The sequence below is a fragment of the Antedon mediterranea genome, chromosome 8, assembly GCF_964355755.1.
Source record: "Antedon mediterranea chromosome 8, ecAntMedi1.1, whole genome shotgun sequence".
In the NCBI taxonomy this organism is placed as follows: domain Eukaryota; kingdom Metazoa; phylum Echinodermata; class Crinoidea; order Comatulida; family Antedonidae; genus Antedon; species Antedon mediterranea.
Window position 1 is genome coordinate 15,543,364 of NC_092677.1, and position 18,908 is coordinate 15,562,271.

At 32.2% G+C, this 18,908-nt stretch overlaps 2 protein-coding genes across 2 annotated transcripts; both read right to left on the reverse strand.

The window, feature by feature from the left end:
• Positions 1–416: 416 nt before the first annotated feature.
• Positions 417–11,651, reverse strand: LOC140056528 (CD109 antigen-like). The gene is made up of 16 exons (XM_072101924.1): positions 11,486–11,651; positions 10,594–10,711; positions 10,090–10,203; positions 9,806–9,913; positions 9,179–9,322; positions 8,333–8,477; positions 7,851–8,027; positions 7,455–7,693; positions 7,036–7,119; positions 6,567–6,747; positions 5,382–5,605; positions 4,185–4,343; positions 3,687–3,859; positions 3,085–3,247; positions 2,335–2,440; positions 417–1,803 (listed from the first exon to the last, which is right to left on the reverse strand). Exons 1-16 carry the CDS (start codon positions 11,638–11,640, stop codon positions 1,586–1,588), a joined length of 2,508 nt encoding a protein of 835 aa, XP_071958025.1. The 5' UTR covers positions 11,641–11,651; the 3' UTR covers positions 417–1,585.
• On the reverse strand, positions 11,646–17,898 carry LOC140057649 (CD109 antigen-like). The gene is made up of 10 exons (XM_072103368.1): positions 17,848–17,898; positions 17,030–17,154; positions 16,475–16,556; positions 15,124–15,339; positions 14,814–15,002; positions 14,369–14,548; positions 13,606–13,797; positions 13,137–13,286; positions 12,298–12,435; positions 11,646–11,747 (listed from the first exon to the last, which is right to left on the reverse strand). Exons 1-10 carry the CDS (start codon positions 17,896–17,898, stop codon positions 11,646–11,648), a joined length of 1,425 nt encoding a protein of 474 aa, XP_071959469.1.
• Between the last annotated feature and the right edge of the window lie 1,010 nt (positions 17,899–18,908).

Below are 18,908 nucleotides of genomic sequence, written 5' to 3' on the forward strand. Positions count from 1 at the left end.
AATAGTGATTCACTCACCAAAAATTAAAAATAGATATTATTTACCTGAAAAATCTGTATAAAAGCAAAAAATAGTCAAATTGTCTTTAACAATAGTTTTTGGATAAAACTGTTTAGTTTGTCTTTTTGTAAATGAAATCATTATTTTTGTTTGTTTTTTTTTTCTACAGGAGTTGAATAACTTTATTAAAACTACAGAGTAGCCTACCGTATTCAAAATCTGAGTTCATTAATTTTAATTGTTCATCAGCTTTAATGAGAGGCTTAATAAACATGCAATATACTTATGTAAAAAGACTAACAAAAATCCAGTAATTTCAATATTTTTACAAATCAATAAATATAATAATATATATATATTATTTCTTTTTCAAAAAATCTAATTATTATTTTTCTAAATATATATTAAATACGTATTTCAAGCAACTTATTTTTTTCTATTAAAAAAAATCAAGGTTTTGTTACAAAGAAACGATAGAAACTTACAAAAATACAAATTGATTATCATTAGTATCAGCAGTGAGTGATAACAAAAAGAATTTATAAACCTTTACCAAAGCAATATATTAAAATAAATGCATTTTGCAAAGCACGCTCGTTGAGCTTGTGCACTCTTTGTGTTCATAATCAGTGTACCACGGGGTGTACCATGTCCCACATAACTGGCTCAGCCTATTGTGCGAGTTCTGTGGTACATTTCATTTCGAAACCTGAGCTGCACTGACGAGATCTAATAAGATCGAAACTATACTGTCTGCAGATTTGATATATTAATAAAACGTATTTAGCTTACACATGTTATACAAAAAAAATAGTTATATTCAGCTAATTTTTATATAACATTGTGTGTAGGCTCTATGGTCCAATGTGAAATTTTAAACTACTAATAATAGAGAGTTTCAGATTTGCGACGACTGACGATCAAAGTATGTCATGTAATCCCAACTGTGTGCATGCAGGATATTGGGAATGCGCTAGACACAGATTTGGTGATATCTAGGTCCAGGCGATGAAAGACGCTACATTGATTGACCTGACCTAGGTAGGTCACCAGTCATCACAAATCAAAAGCTTTCCAACATTGTAAATTATGTTGCATGATTTGACCTTATAATGGTTACTATGATTTGTAAAATGAAATTGATTGACAAAATATTATTTGAATAGTATTGCAATTATCAATTTACCTAAACTTTTCGAAAAATAACACAATTTATTATCTTTTATGATTGATTTTTTGATAATTATTGAAATTTAAAACGTTATCAAAAAAATCAAAAAGTACTGTAATATCTTTAATCCATCTAGGAAATATCAAATAATAATATTTAAGTAACTAAAGTAATAAACAAATAGTAATACTGTAACATTTCACCTCATATATACACCTTACAGAGTCAACTATATCACAACCTAACTCTCTCAAAACCAACATTTTAATACGGTCCACTTTTTACTGTATAATTTATAAAAATATGATCTTGATTACATACAAAAAGTCCTACAAATAATGTTTAAAATGTACTTCAGAAGAAAATGCTTACATTTCATTAGAGATATTAGATATAATTTGAGGGTTGACTTTATTAACATTTTATTTTCAATAACCCTGTAATGAAACAGCTCATGATGAGTGTAGCGATATTAAGAAGTGGGTGAGGAGTCATTTGAATGACAGCTGCAGAGGGTTCTGGTGTTGTATCTGCCGCACTCAATCTGATTGCTTTTCCACAAGTATCACACAATTCATGGATGTTTGATTTACTCAAAGCATTTGACAAGTAAAACGTGGTGACTTGTTCATCTGGTGAAGACAATTGAATATTACCAAGATACACTCTTATGCCCCATGCACATTTTGGTATCCACTGTTCCACATTTTTCAATGAATGCAATTTAATGGTATTGTCCCAAATATGTTACAAATAGTTTACGCCTTACATGAACACTATTACATTGTTACATACGCTAGTTCACATGGCCTGCATGGTCAACATATGTGCATACCATCTAGAATGAATTATGTGCAGTCAAATTATGATTACTATGTCGTATCGTGAACTGCATCACAATTTCGTGCAATGACATGCATTGCTGTGACCTACGTTAATACAAAAGTTTATTCACAAAATTGCAGGCATGAATTTGGAGTGCACCAGACAAATTTTCAACACATATTTCACGCATAGTCTTGCATCTTTTACACATTTCTAAACCATTATTTCTGCATTGTTAAGCATTCAATGTGGGACAGTGCTGGACCAACATTTGTTAAAGAGTCAACAGAGCATTATTACAGTTTCAATAAATCACTCTGATTTAATTGATACCTTACCTGGTTGGTAGTAATTATACAACTTCACTGGGCTTGGTTTTATATTGGAAACAAGATTTGTCCTGTAAGCTGCAACACCTACACAAGTTGGAAAACTGAATGCAATCTGGAATCAAGCAATATAAATCAAGGAAAAAGACTTTATGGAAAATAAACAAACTAGCAATTTATTAGAAGAAATAAACATCTGTGGGGTACACTGGCGTATGTTAATTACCCTACAAAGTTCTGTATAAGTTAAGCGAACACGGAGGCACGTTGACACACGTCTATATGTTGGCTGACATATGTTATAAGCAAGTTGGAATACGTTGACACACATTTTAAGTATAAATAAGTTAGCAATACTGTATGTTAAGATAATATTTTGCAACATATTTGATGTATTTGATGTTCCAAACAACCACAAAGCTATAGCAATCGTGTAGACAGCGTTTAGCCATGGACAAATTAAAGAGGAGGAGATGAAATGAACAATTTATATTGACATCAGCAGTATTGACATCAGCAGTATTAACATGATGTTTCAATATGATTTCAATTTGACATGAATGTTCAGAGCATTCGTCAAAAATTGGAAAGCTCCGGTGTTTTATAAAAACTTGCAGATATTATAGCTAAACCAAGGTTGGACAGGGCCATGATTTTTACTTTAGTTTTTCATTTACAGGGTGAAGGTTGTATTAGATATTTTTTAATTTTCATTTCACCCAACCGAACCAATTACTTCAGAGTAAATGGTATTGTTACCTCATCAAGGTAAAGAATAGCACTTCTCTTCTGAAATTCATAATTCTGCAAAGAGGCAATGTCTTCAAGTTCATGTCTGATCCTATCCTCATCTACCACAAAGCCTGATGGGATACCAATTTCCATGATTGACATTCCGCTCTGCACAATATCTTTGAGATACCTGATAAAGCGAATTAAAAATCAATGACAATATATTTATATAATTAGGATTTTTCTTATTATTGTTATTATTGTACGCACATTCATTCAAGTAGTGTGCCACTGTTTCAAAAGTGTAGGCCCTCAATAAATGATTTATGTTTTGTATCATGTATGATAATTCAATTCCAAAAAAGTAGGACACCTTAAAGTTGTTATAGCATCCACAAAAATTATTGAAAAATCTAGCTACCTAATTTAGGTTACTTCTGCAAGAAGATAATGTTTTATAATTTTCATATTATTTTCAATATAAAAATGAAATAAAAGTCCTAGGCTATATTCCAGGGAAAAAAGAATCATTGAACCAACAAATTTAACGCCACAAAATGTTGGTCATAGAAACTTAAAATGTTTGGCCTTCTATCAGTCACATCTCTTGTAAGTAAAAAATAACTTACTGTCCACACACTTGAATCTGAATATTGTTTAAATCATTGTCAATCACTGCTATCGTGACGTTAAATGCAGGTTCTTCTACAACTTCTTGCACGTTGTACATAACAGAGAATTGTAAAATAAATGATCCAATTCCAGAGGCAGATACATCAACTGAACCAGATGACGCAGGAATCTAAACATTATGGGTTTTAATATAGGACCATGTCAACATTATACAACTGTAATTACTGCAAATACATTTTGTTTACTCTTTAACTGTTTGTAGAATTATTTCACTGCGTTTTTTGGCAAATCATATACATTGTTATTCACTTCAGTTACTTCCTCATAAACGTTTATATTGAACATGCAAAATCATACGTTATATTGCAATAAAAAGTGTAATTACTGCCGTAACTGCAGTAGAATAACTTTCACATAATGATCATTGCAAAATCAATTAGTAAAATAGTAAATATTTAATGAATTACAATAAATTATTAAGAATAATACATTACCTCCAACTGTTGAAATACGAGAGCATTGTCACTGTTAACAATAAGCGACTGATTGTAGGTTGGATCTTCTGATAATGTTACATCTATAACAACCTCACCTCTATTCACACTGATCTTACCAGCATATGAGGCAAGAGCTTGCAAGGCTACAACAGTGTCCTAGTAGAAGAAATAAAAAGCCCTAGAGCACATGATATGACAAGAGGGCTTACAAGGCTACAAGAGTGTCATAGAAGAAGAAATAAAAAGTCCTAGAGCACACGATATGACAAGAAGGATTACAAGGCTACTACAGTGTCCTAGTAGAAGAAAAAAAGTCCTAGAGCACCTGATATGACAAGAGGGATTACAAGGCTACTACAGTGTCCTAGTAGAAGAAAAAAAAAGTCCTAGAGCACATGATATCACAAGAAGGATTACAAGGCTACAGTGTCCTAGTAGAAGAAAAAAAAAGTCCTAGAGCACATGATATGAGGCAAGAGCTTGCAAGGCTACAACAGTATACCTAGTAGAAGAAAAAAAAGTCCTAGTGCGCATGATATGAGACGAGGGCTTACAAGGCTACAACAGTGTCCTAGTAGAAGAAAAAAAGTTCTAGAGCATAATGATATGAGACGAGGGCTTACAAGGCTACAACAGTTTCTTAGTAGAAGAAGAAAAAAGTCCTAGAGCATATGATATGGGACAAGGGCTTACAAGGCTACAGCAGTGTCCTAGTAGAAGAAAAAAAGTCCTACATCAAATGAAATGAGATTATAGGGCTTACAAGACTATGACAGTGTCTTAGCAGGAGATGATATAAATAATAGATTTGTAAATAGCAACATTAATGTTTCATTATTAGAAAAGCTATATTTGCAGATTTTGACAGAACCCATGATTATAATTAAACATGTTTATGTTCATTTTGTTTGACACAGGAAAAATATATTTTTGCATTTGTGGAATAGGTTATTGTTATTTTTACCAAGTTAAGTATTATTTACTTTTAATAGTTTATTAGTTTAATTGTATCTGCTGTATCTTTTTTTTTATTTGTCTATATATATTCTTAACTTGTCAACCATCATTATAAACAATTTATGTAAAAAGTGTATACAAACAAAAAATTACATTGTTTAGTATAGTAGTTTAGTATAAGTATCTTGTCCCTATTCCATTAAAACTATTTTAAATTTAAAAGTTAAAATGTTGTACCTGCGTTGAGGAATAACCTCCAATTTCACTTCTTTGTGTAGTCAACCATTTTGAAATTGACGCTCCTCCCAAAGTATTGTCACGTGCCAGATAGGTGAGAAGACCGTAGCCTGTCATTTCGACATCAGATGAGGGCGGTTTTCCATACGGTCGAAACCATTTATTTCCATTCGACTCATCATCAGCTGTATTTTTATCCTGGCGACGCCAGTATTTCATTCCGCCTTTAAAAATATCAATGGTAAAATGCGAAAAGATGAAAGACATCCTCTATTGGCAACAGTGCCATGCCAAGGGAACTGTTTCGTTTTTTTGTGATTTCATTATTGAACGAACAGGTTACAAGAAAATGAAAGGAGGCAGCGAACGGAGCAGGACGTTTATGAATAGATAATGCAAGAATTTAACTTGTGTGGATGCCAGGCCTTGTAAATTGGATCCTCATTACCAAAAAACAAAGGATTTCTCCTGTGGAGTAGTGAATGAGTTTAAAGAAGGTGAGCAAACAGAATTTCTATGTTTTTCCTAAAACAAATGATAATAAATGATACTTGACTTGACTTGACTATTATTATTATTATTTATTCTTTATACTGGATAGTCTCTTCAGTCAAAGACTGTTCTCCCAGAGGGTCTAGTGTATAGCCTAGTACTTTAATGTGTTTGTGACAGTGGATGTGTGTGAACTAGTACACCGGGGTAACCCCCTACTTGTCTCGAGTAGGTGCACATGAACCAGATGTGTACACTGGGCCTACGGTTTATGGTCCTTATCCGAGAAGACTCGTTCTACAACCATTGAGCATGTGAGCCTCGAATCCTTGCCGATGTTATTTCTACGTATTACGGTTCTACAGTCTTAATATATTGGCCATTCACTCACTAGGCTTGACCTAGAAGTGGGACGTCAAGAAGAGTCGGACTGTGTTCTTGGTACTAACATGCAAAAAAAAAGGAACTGCTGCCGACTGGACCGACCAATAAAGTCAAACATTTTTTGTATTTTCTTTTTAATGGAAAAAAATATATATTTTAGTGTAATTTTTGTTTTCTTTCCATTGTTATTTTTGTGTATGGAAATTAAGAAATAAAGTGATCAATCAATCAAATCTAAAAGTTTCAATTTGAATATACTTCAAATGTAGGTTATAGCCAACTTTTTCTATTGTAAACACAGTACAGTACCTTCAACAATGGCAAGAGCTTCTAATGCAGTGAGGAAAGTGTCACGCTGTGCATGTCCACTCAAAGTTAGGGCATACGTGGTGATAGCTAAGATATAGGGATCCCTGTTGAAAGTATAGAACTGGCCTACAATATAGGCATTAGCCTTATCCAAAGATCTGGTAAGTCCATCTAAAGTTGCCTGAAAAAAAAAGTAAAGTATAAGTGAAAAAGTAAGCAGTCAGAGGAAAAATGGAGAAAAGGTTTCCTACTTTCTAGGATTTTTATCAGATAATCTATATTGTTTTGACAACACTTGTAACATGACCACAGTGCTGATTTTGCCATTTTTTCCTTTAACTGTACAGTAATAACAATTGTTGAACAGAAAGAGCGACCATGTTGAATATATAGGCCCAACCTCTAGTCGTGGATAATGAATATTATATAATATTTATTTATATATAATATATATAATGAATATTCTAACCTGTTTTAAACCACGCCCATTCTTAGCTTCTTGTATCGCAACCACCACATATGCAGTAATTGTTACAGGCCCTGATACTCCTCCCTGAAAATCAAACAAATTATTTTTTTAAGCACAAATAAAAAAATGCTCCAATTTCATTAATTTCATTCAAATTACACAAACCAAAACTAAAGTAAGCAAAATGAGTTAAAATGGTTTTTACAGTAAATTATTATTAGAAGTGAAAGCAGAATAATACATTTATACATTTTCTCTCTAAGAACATTCATTAGTAAAAGTAATTGGCAAACAAAATTGAACGACACATGATGCGTAACAAAACCAATCAAATAGCAAGAATAAAAACAGGAGTGTAATATTACATACGTCTCATATACAACATACTGGGAAACATAACCAAATTACTATCTTCTAACCTGCATATCTCTGTCGCATATCTTGCCTGGTTCCATGAATGATCCATCAGTATTCTGCTGTTCCAACAACCAAATGATTCCCATCTCAACAACTTTGTTGTCTACAAAAATATAGTCCTGGGCCTGAACGAATGATTTAATAACAAAGGCTGTCAGCCATGTACTTCCAGAAGGATCTCTATTCCCAAATGCACTGAAAGATCCATCTTTATGCTTGTAGTTAAGTTCTCTCTGGTAGCCTAGAAAAAAAAAGTGTACTGTTGTTAATAAAGGGGAATAATGCACAAGATCTGTCTTTGTACTGCTGTTAATTTCAGGTAAATTTATAATTGTGTCTACTTGATCTATGCATCATTAAATCAAAACCATAGTTTTAGAAATAAAATTTTGATTTACCAATTTTCATGAAATCAAGTGCCTTTTTCTTGATTTCTGGATTGTTCTGATTTGTGTTCGTCAGGTAATCATAAATAAAGACGTCTGGAGCAAAGAATATCATATTCTGCTCACCACATCCATAGGGCATCCGCAAGAGTTCATCCAATCCACTCATTGTTGGTGCCATTATATCCCCTAAAAGTACAATTGAAAAAAAAACAAAAAAAAAAAAAAACACTAGTATATTGGTAAAGGACTGGCCTGATTTATATGCACGCATAGGCAAAATGTTTTAACTGGTGCTTCAAAAAGGACATTAAGCCATTGGTTCTGTGCATAAATACACATGTACACCTGCAATTAACATAATCTGTTTGGAAGTGCTGCTAGGTTGGTTTAAACATTGAAAATAAAACTGTTTAAGACCTAAAAAAATAGGTAATTAAAGCAACTTTCTTTTTTATAGGGAACTTAACAATAATTTAGAAGAAATGACACACCTGTTGTGGCCAACTTCACATAAACAGATCCATCAACCAAACCATTCGGAGGAAGATCAATCAGAAATGAATTTGTAAAACTGTTGTCGGTTTCAGTTAAATCAATCAAGTCTGCATTTGTGTAAAATTCAGTGACACCCTCAGGCTGGATGTAAGAAATACATATTATCAACAAACATGTAAAACATATGGTGTGGTGCAGTAAGGGATATCATACTAGCATTTGAGAGGCACAGGATCAAGACCTGCCATATTTCTTAAATCCGTAAGCTCTGTCTAAACTATCAAACTTATGTGATGTGCATGATGTACATGATGACAGCATATCACTACTATATTTTGGCACATTTTTGTTGTCAATAGTTTAATAGTGTTGACAGAGCCTAAGGCAAGATGTTTCCTATAGTTCTTCAGATGAGACGCAAGGTTGTTGTTGTTCTGTGTACATGTATTGCACGTTGGTTGGTACACTTTGGCAATCACCTCCTGGCGTATTGATCATGGTTTTATATTTGGCCATCTGGGAGAAAAGGCTTACAGTTAAGTAATGACAAATTTTACTGCACAAACATTATACCTCCTTTATCCTTATATGCATAGTAAAATAAGTCATAGTATTACAACTTCAAAATTAAGTTTGTTATTTCATTTGTTTTCTTTGCTGAAGGTAATGCATTTTTTTCAAAATGATGCATTTTCAGCAAATTCAAACATTTGTTGAATATAATGATGATCATTGCAACTGACATTTCTTATTTGTGCATTTCGTTTTTCCTTTTTATCGGCTGCTGGTGAAGAATTTGATTTAATTTCTTAAACTATAATAAATAAACAAACAAAAATTACCTCTACCAGGAGCTGTCTTATAACGCTATCCCTGCCATTTGTGGATTGTGCCGTCACCTGAATATCCATTAATTTCAAGTTCTTTGGGATGATGGCATATGACACCGACACACCCTCACCAGCTGGAATATTGGCTTTCACAACCTGCAAAAAGAAAAAATACAACAAAATATAAATCATAGTTTCCAGAATGTTTTAAAAATTACATTTGTAAATTGATCTTATTTTGGTTCTCGAAATCTGTATCTTTCACAATAAACATAAAATACTTAAAATGTCTGACAACAACTTTAATACTGAACCCATCTATATGGCAAAAGCCTAATTTAATCATAAAGTTAATGGAAGTGTTTAAAGTCAGAAAGTGAAGGTCTACCATACATTATTAGCATTAGCTAGATAAGTTAGATAATCACAGGAGCTTCCAAAATCTTCTATCTTCCATTCATTATTTAGACTCTACTGTACTGCTAGACAATAGATTTCTGATTTGCCTAAAATCATTTTCACTTCTCTTTGTCCAATTTCTCTTTTTTTGAATATGTTTTTTTAAATTCTCACAATGTTACTCTTTTCAAGTTAAGCCCTCTGTTATTTACATAAACAAATGTGAATAATAAGACTGACCTGGTCCTTACTGACATAGACTTCTGTCACTTTATCATCAATGCTGTTACCACCTGTGTGAAACTCAATGTTGTCAAAGTCTTCAGACTTGTGAAGTTTTATCTCAGCCTTAAATAAATGACAAAATGATTTAAAATTATATACTTACCACAAGCAATGCTGTGCTTATGTTTGAAGATTAAAAACATTCATATACATGTACATGGGTAGTAGTCGACTTTTCGGATTTTTTAGCCACATCAACTCAACTCGAAAAGCTCCTATTGCAGATATGAATTACTTACAGTAATGTCCATAGTTTGATAATTAAATACCAGGATCTCTAATGCCAAGTTTTCACCACGGATCACAGAATATGGAAGATTTATGGACACGAAAAAAGGTTTGAATACTGTGACCTAGAAGCAAAAACATACAGATTCAATTCTAAAGCGACAATCATGTTTATCGACCAATTAATAAACCATTGGCTAAATCTACAGTATAAACATAAGCGACGATGCTCTTTAAACAGGATAACTAAAAACAGTGTACCATAAGCCATATATATATATATATCCCAGAGTATAGTTATAGTCCCAGTATTGACTTATGGTCTGGATAAGGCTTCTCTCTAGTCAGTTCGGTTCTGAGATGAGTTTATTTGCTTACCAATCATTTTTTCCTGAACCAGGGTTTTCCCGGGTATAGTCCCACCCTCAAAGTCAGCCCAATTTTGTGTTCCAGGTGGGTTGGAAGAATAAGAAATATATGGTAGTAGTAACATATTCATATCTAAACATACGAACCATTGATGTGGTTGGAACAATTCCAAGACCATCAAAGCTTGACAAAGCAAATGCACTGCCAACCCACGAAGTGATTGTATCTGGAACAGTAGTCTCAATCGAAAGCATACCATCAACACTATTGTTAGAAGAGATGGAGTCATATATTGGGTAACAAAAATAAAACAAAATAAATTTGATCTCCAGATTTATGCAATCAAAATAGCTTTGTAACATATTTAGAACTACTGTACCTTTCTATGCAAATTGTGTGATTAATAAACTTGTTTTCAATTTAGACAACTATAATAATTGAACAATTAAAAGTATAGCACTATAATAATATGTAATGATTTTGTTTGTTTTATCTTTATACTGGGTGACCTCTTCAGTCAAAGACTGATCTCCCAGAGGGTCCAGTTGGTGATCAGTGGCTGTGATGTACTAATACACCGGGGTAACCCCCTACTCGTCTCGAAAGATGTACTAGGTTCTTTAAAGTGCATACGAGCAAGTTGTGTACACTGGACCTACGGTTTATAGTCCTTATCCGAGAAGACTCGTTCTACCACCAGAACCATGGAGTGAGTGAGCCTCGAACCCCTGCCGATGTTATGGCTACGTGATTACGGTTCCACTGTCTTAACCGCTCGGCCACTCACTCACTAATGATATATGGTTTAACAATAAAAAATATCATTATACAAGTATGATAATAAGTTTGTATTAAAATAAATGCATACAGGTTAGTACTACACAATTTCCATTTGAAAAAAAATAAAAATATTCATTTTTTGGCACCAAACTTCATTAAAAATGGTTTATTTACTGCTACTGAAAGCTATACAGATAATTTAGTTTATGTACATAATGTAAAGATGAGTAAAAAAAAGAAAATCAATAGAAGGCATACCCAACAGTAGCTTCCATCCACAGCCATGTCTCTGGAAATTCAGTGCGTACAGCAGAATCGGCATCATTGGTATTTGGAAGCTTCTCTTGAACTGCTTCATCAGCTAAGCCTGGGTCGAACGCAACAGCATCATCTTCAAAGCCTGGGAACCCCATGTACCCTACGTCAACCGATCCACTTCCAGCAACACCAATGCCAGGAAAACCCATGCCAGGTCTACCCATGCCAGGTCTACCCATGCCAGGAAGACCAATGCCAGGAACTGCAGCAGCATAAACATAAATTCATATTTCACACAATTATTGAATTAGGGCCTTTTCAGAGCAACAGGTTATGCTTGCTTATTGCACGCATTGTATGACCACATACAGTAGGTCAAACCAGGGATAGATTCTTGGGATTTATTTTCAAATATTAAAAAAAAATTGAGAAATTTGCTTTTTAGAAGGAGTGGGATTGTGAACCACACTACATACACTTATAACATTCATTTTAAACAAATTTATGTATAACTTCAAAGACATATTGGTACTTTTTAAGCACTAAATTAAATCACAGCATTTTCATAACTTACAAAAAGAAGAATATCTTGGTATTACAGCATCAGTCAAAACAATCACTCCAGAATTCTAAAAAGAAAGTTTGATAACTATATACTGTATATTATATATTTAGATTTAAAGATCTTTTTACATGACCAATTAGGCTGAATAGAAAATAAGCTGGGTTGAAGAAAGTTAGGCTGGGTGGAAGTACCTTAGGCTCTATCAATTTGACAGCCTTCTTATCACCATGTTGGCATAATTACTTACATCAAATATTTCTGCAGCATATCTTCCTTCTGTTGGGATTGCACAGAATCGTGGCAGCCTAAATCCTCTTCTAAATGGATGGATATCACCATTTATACCCTTATTTGAACTGTCAAATGTTTCCAACTCTTCGATCACCTGATGTAAAAAAAATGTTTGGATATGATATGCTGTGTAAAGCTCTGTCTACACTTTCAAACATTATGTGACAAAAAAATGTGATGTGAACATATAATAAAATGGACATGATGATGTCATTCTACCATATTTGGATACATCAAACTTTTTATTATCAAACTAGTTTAATAGTGTAGATAGATGCACATTCTACTGCAGTGATTTTACTCCAATAATTCATGATCCTTGTTTGTTTAAATGAAGTTATGAGGCAGTCACTGCAAAACAAATACCAAATGCAATATGAATATTGTAAACAAATTTAGTTACTGAAGTATTACTGTAGTAGAATACTGTTGGCATGCATTTCCATTACATAGATTTTCTATTACATTTTACTCTAAAAATAAATCAAAATTAATGCTAATTGATCACTAATATAAAGATAGTTATTATAGAAGTAGTGCATTTTCACCTCATTGGAACATAATGAATAAAAAAATTATTCAACTGTTGTTGTTAGCCTGACAGGGCGATAAACTGAAAATGGACCAGAACTTCCAAAGCATACCTTGAGTTCTTTAAGTGCACACAAGCTAGATGTGTACCTCTGGAACTAATGGTCGAGAATTCTTAAACCTGATTGTTGTTTGCAGTGTCCCCGTTTTGATCACTCGGCCACTCAACGCTTACAAAGAGAATAATTAATATGCTGTCCTTACCTTCTGTTGAGTGATGTCATTTCCAGACTTCAAAAGTAGAACACTCTGATCAACAGCCAATAGATAGACTAGAGAGCCCTCGGTTGCTGTGATGTCAACATTAATGTTATCACTAGGTTCAACAACATCACTACTGAATGACAGACTGACCTATAAATGGTCAATAAACATTGATTTTATTATTTTGACTGTTTTCTGCATGAAGTACCTTCAGGAAGTAAATGGAAAAAAATCCTGCTCCAAACCAGTCATTCTTTGATAGAAGTACTGACAAAGAAATTGGATTGACCATAGGTATGGACAAGAGAGAATTTTCAATTAATTATAGTAATTTCCAATTTTTCAAAAGATAAAGACAAATAAGTGACAATCATTTTCAGGCAGTATATCATAAATTGTTATTTAATATTGATTAATTTTACCAATGTAATAACAAAAGAATGGAATTAAATTAAAAAAAACTTTATACTTGATTTTTAAATGCACCATCTACATTAAAGTTTGACACATCAACAACAGTTTCATAGTTGGAACGAACGTAGTACGCAATCAACTTTGCTGATGGCGCCATGTCAGCTGTGATAGTAACATTCAATGTATTTTGAGTAGAAGTTAATCCAGTCAGTGTTCCAGTTAGAACAATATTGCCTTTGGATAAAATCTAGGCAAAAGGAAAGTAAAATTCAGAAACTACTGACTGACACATCGAATTAATTAATTTGAAATGTAATTATTAATTAAATTACATTTACATGCATCTTATATTTACAGAATTAAAAAAATGATATTACATTTATATTTTCATTATATTTACATAAAGTATTCATTTGTTTTATTATTTATATTATTTTATATATTTAAAATAGTATGCATCTATGGTTTTAGAATAAGAGTTTTAAATAGTGAAAATGATCTTGTTAGCTGCACTATAAACTATATTTTACGGTCTTCAAATCTATTCTCTAAAGTACTATTTTAGTGTTATTATCAATCATATACATTTATTTACAATTATATTATTTATTTACTCTTTCCCATTCCCATTACATTTATATTATATACCTTTATATTAAATTCCCATCTATATTATAATTATGTTATTTATTATTATCTATATTTCCATTAAATTTATATTATACATATCATACAAATTTATATTATATATACATTATTCAAATACGCATATTAATATTTAAACCAAGGATTAATGTTAACCATTGATGATGTCATACCATGTAAGCAATGTTAGACGGCACTTCCGTTGACGTGATCGTAAATGTGGCATCTTCTCCTGCGTTCAATCCAGAATTGGCTAAGTTGATCTGAATGAACGAATTGCTCGGTGATTGAACTGCAAAAACATTAAAATAATCAACATACCCACGCTCTTCCTCCACCGTGTAGTACCGTGCCTAATGGAGGGAATAATAATTATTATTTAGTTACTCAATGGGTTAAAGTTCATCATCACCACTTCTGGTAATCATCAAATACATTCCAAGTCTAGTTTGAAAATTGTTCAATCAAACATAAATGCAAATGTTAAAATATAACCCATCATTGGGACAGCCTAGACACTTTCCTATGAAATGAATGAGGGGCAATGTATGTTTATTATTGCAGTCTTACCCATATTCAGGAATACCACTATTAAGAGAGTGGAGTTCCCTACAGTACCTGTATAGAAAATGAATGGATGATTGCATCAATTTGTGCAGTCACAACCCCTGTAGATGGAATTTCATAGTACACTTCAGAATTCCTTGAATCAACATTGAAGGGATTACGGTCTTTGTAAGAGACAAGCAACGGCACACTCCTCTCTGCCTCAGATAGAGGTGTTCCATCCTGTCTTGTAACCGCAATCTATAAGAAAAAAACCTCAGAGTTGTGATGCATTCTGCAACTACACAAATTTAAAAAAGAAATGTATATTCTTATGTTTTTTTTTTGTCTACAGAAACCCGAAATAAATAAAAATAATTACATAAGCCGTGTACATCAAAGTAGGCTTGAATGTCCTTGAATTTCCGTCCAAGATGTCCACTTTGACAGGCCTGTTAAAGTACCCCGTTGAAGCTGTTGAGCTCTGCTCTTTTCCGGTTAGAATTTCTGTTACAATGGCAATGACATTGAAGTTTACTCCATCAGAAAGTCTCTCAAAATCATCTAGAGGAACAGAGAATGATTTACTTCCATCGATCTAGAAAAAGTATATGAAAATCTGTTAATCACCATTTTTAAATAGGATTTTTTGTAACGATTGAATATAAACAAGGAACCAGTCCTTACAACTAGGGACTGCTAAATTTTGTATGTACGATACTACTAGAAATAAAACTGGTGCTTAATTAAAATGAAATTACGGGAAACTAAAATTCAAAATTTATCTGTACATAAGATATGTATTCTTTTAAAATTACAAACGACTTTAGAATTTTCTTTTATTGAAACAGGTACATCACGTAATTTGTGGTTTTTAAAGTCTTAATATTATCAACCATGATGCACCATAAAGCCTACCATAGAAACAAATGATATATTGCTGCTGGCAAACAATACTTCACTTCTCATAATAAACTTTATTTCAGCAATATAAAAACACATTAAGAAAACAACAGTACAATTGAAAGGCAACATCATTCAGAATCAGGAATAGAAACCAATAAGTTGAAATCATAATTGTACAGAAATCTAGTATGGCACATACACCTACCCTCTCCCAAAACACCATTGAATAGTAAGTAGTTGAGTACTATGACAAAAAGTACGTTTTGATTTAGCTTTTCGCTTTTTTTTTGTATCTCCATTGAGATCCAGCCACAGCATTGTCATTTTTTTTCAGTAATTTGCCTATGGATTTATATATATTTGATTTGATATGTTTGTGAATTTACTCATTTTATAATTTTGTAAAAATTCTCAATTTGGTATTTGTAATTGCTTTTATTTGTTTTTTTATAATAAATTGAAATAATATCAATCAGTATTGTGATAGCTGTGCAACACTTCTATGACTCGATCTAGAAACTTTGTAATCAAGATCGTTTCTCTTGCTTTAATAAAGCTGACTTCAAATATTGTGTATGGCATGATTTTTTTTCTTGTCAATTTTAGTATCAATTTGTATAATTTATTGAATTCTATATAAATTTGAATGCAATTTTGCTTGATTTTGTATTGATATTTGTTATTTTTCAACTTTTTATATTTCAAATGATGTAAATAGACACAAGTTTTGTACTACTATGCCTTTTTTTAATACTTTAAACGAGAATAAAATAATAATACCATGATGTTATGGTTGATACCATTGTCTGAAGATTTTTCATACTTACAGCCATGTTCAATTCTATTTCATGATTTCCAGATGTGATCCTTACAAGTACCATTCCTTTAACAGGTTTTTCATAAGTATAACTAAAAGAAACAATTGAAAGATGTCAAAATATAAAAACTATATAGAAGAAAACTTTTGTTCGAATAAATAAAAGTTCTGGAAAGATTTAGAATGTTATCTATGTCATAATATCTCATTACTTTTTTTTTTTTCGTTGTTTTTTTATTTATTTTAATAAATAGCAATGATATTGGTCATTTTAGAAAAGAATCCTCTTGTCCTGTTAAGTAATTGATAAAAATACAGTGTTGTGTTAATTTTGGAGTAAAAGAATTCTTATCCATTCAGGTATTTGCCTATTGCTTGTTCCTGGCAAGATTGTAATTTAAATTTGTAGAATTATGTAGAAAAATAAAAGAAAATTATACGAAACAACAATTATGGCTCTTTACCATCACTAGGCTGCTGCTAGTATCCAGTTTGAAAAGGTGACTTTAGCATTATATTACGGTTGTTTAATGAGATTTAAAAATGTTCTCCATTTTGAACTTACGTGGCATCAACCCTTCCTTCCAATGATGTTTCCCCTCTTGTAATAAAAGATGGTAATGTGACTGACACTTCAAACTTTGGCAGGACATACTCGCCAATGGTGAACACTTGGTATGCAGATACATCCTATAGAAATGTATAGTAATAATAATCTGATTGTTGGACTTGATGCAAGGCATAAACAAAAGTGCTAGGTAAAAAAGCAGCGCAAAATTGATTAATAAATAACACATTTCATTTTTACACTACAGACTGAGTCATTAAGGCGACATAAAAATCACTCTTCATTCATCAAGTGCTGAGCATGGAGGAAATTACATTCAGATTCGTTATGCGACAGCACATATGACAATTACGGTCAAAATAAATACAAAACAATAATGTGAGTTGCCAAATAAAACCGTAAATAAGGTCAAAACCAGAAGAAACATTTGTTCTTCTCCTGTTTAGACCTTAAAATTTGATAAAAATACAGATACACAATCGATAACTATATGTCATATAAAAATGGAACACATACATATATATGGATAGTGAATATTACTGTTTAAGAGAATAAAACAATCCGATTAAAACAATAAATCATTGTTTTTAAGAGGAAGTAATTTGCGAAAAGAAGTAAGGCAATGACATTATAAGTATCATTTAAGATGTTCCATAATTGGGGACCTGAGATGGAAATAAAATAAGCAACCTTAAGATTGTATTTTACCAAGAAACAGGATGCAAATACACAATAATACCTTATATAATTTTAAATTTAACATCATTTTCGTTTATTAAATATTTTTTGATATCAAAACGGATTGTGCTACTTACACCAGATGTTGCATTGATACTCCAATCACCAAGTACTGGCTGAGTTGACATTGGTAATTCTTCCACTACTACGCCTGTTGAGGGCGCTTGATAATCGGTCCACTGCTGGATCAGGTTATCTAATGGATCCTACATAACCAAAATAATGTGGCATTTTCGATTGGGACAAAACAGTAATGTTATACATTTTCTGTTGAGCATTTAGTTAACAGTATTTTGAGAGTTGACAAAGCCTGCATGACATTAATTAACTTAACAACTAATTTAATATTTGAATGATTTTCTGTTTTTTTTCAATTTACTATTCAAATAAAAAAGTGCACAAAGGTTTCCGAACAGAATAAGTGATAGTATACAAAGAAAAAAATAAACAAATTTAGCTGTTTTTTTTTTTGTTTTTTTTGTAGATGGGGAGGGGGGGAAGATGTTGTGCAAGAAAGTATTATAAACCACAAATATCCATAATCATAGTACCTTGATTTCAATGCTATAGTTCACCATCCGTTGAGAAAGGTCAGGGTTCACAGAAAAAATTCTGTAATTGACTAAAAAAAAAAAAATTGAAAAGGGTAATGGTTTGAATAGTAAAAATATTTCAAAGCACTAAAAGACAGTACATATTGCAAGCCCCATAATATGAAAAAATGTATTTAGATTTAGCTACAGGATATTGCTAAATCATACTGTATGATCAAAGTGACTTAACTAATAATCCATATCAATAAAAATTAATACAATATCACAAAGTTTCTTTGTTATACTGTAAGAATGTCAGCTCCTATATCTAGCATATAAACTGTCAAGTTGATATCATTTTGCATAGTAAATTAAAAAGTTTATTATTGATACTTTATTATACTAACATCGTCAATACCTGTAGGGTATAAGGTAGGTAGGTAGGTTTTTTTTTTAATTAAAAATGAAAAAGAACAAGCACAAATGTGCGATACTCGGGGTACAGCAAAAGAAGCTGTAATGATGTCATAAGATGGGATGTAACGTCACATACACATCAATAACCTCGCTACCCAATACGGCTATATTCTGAAAAGTTACGTCAA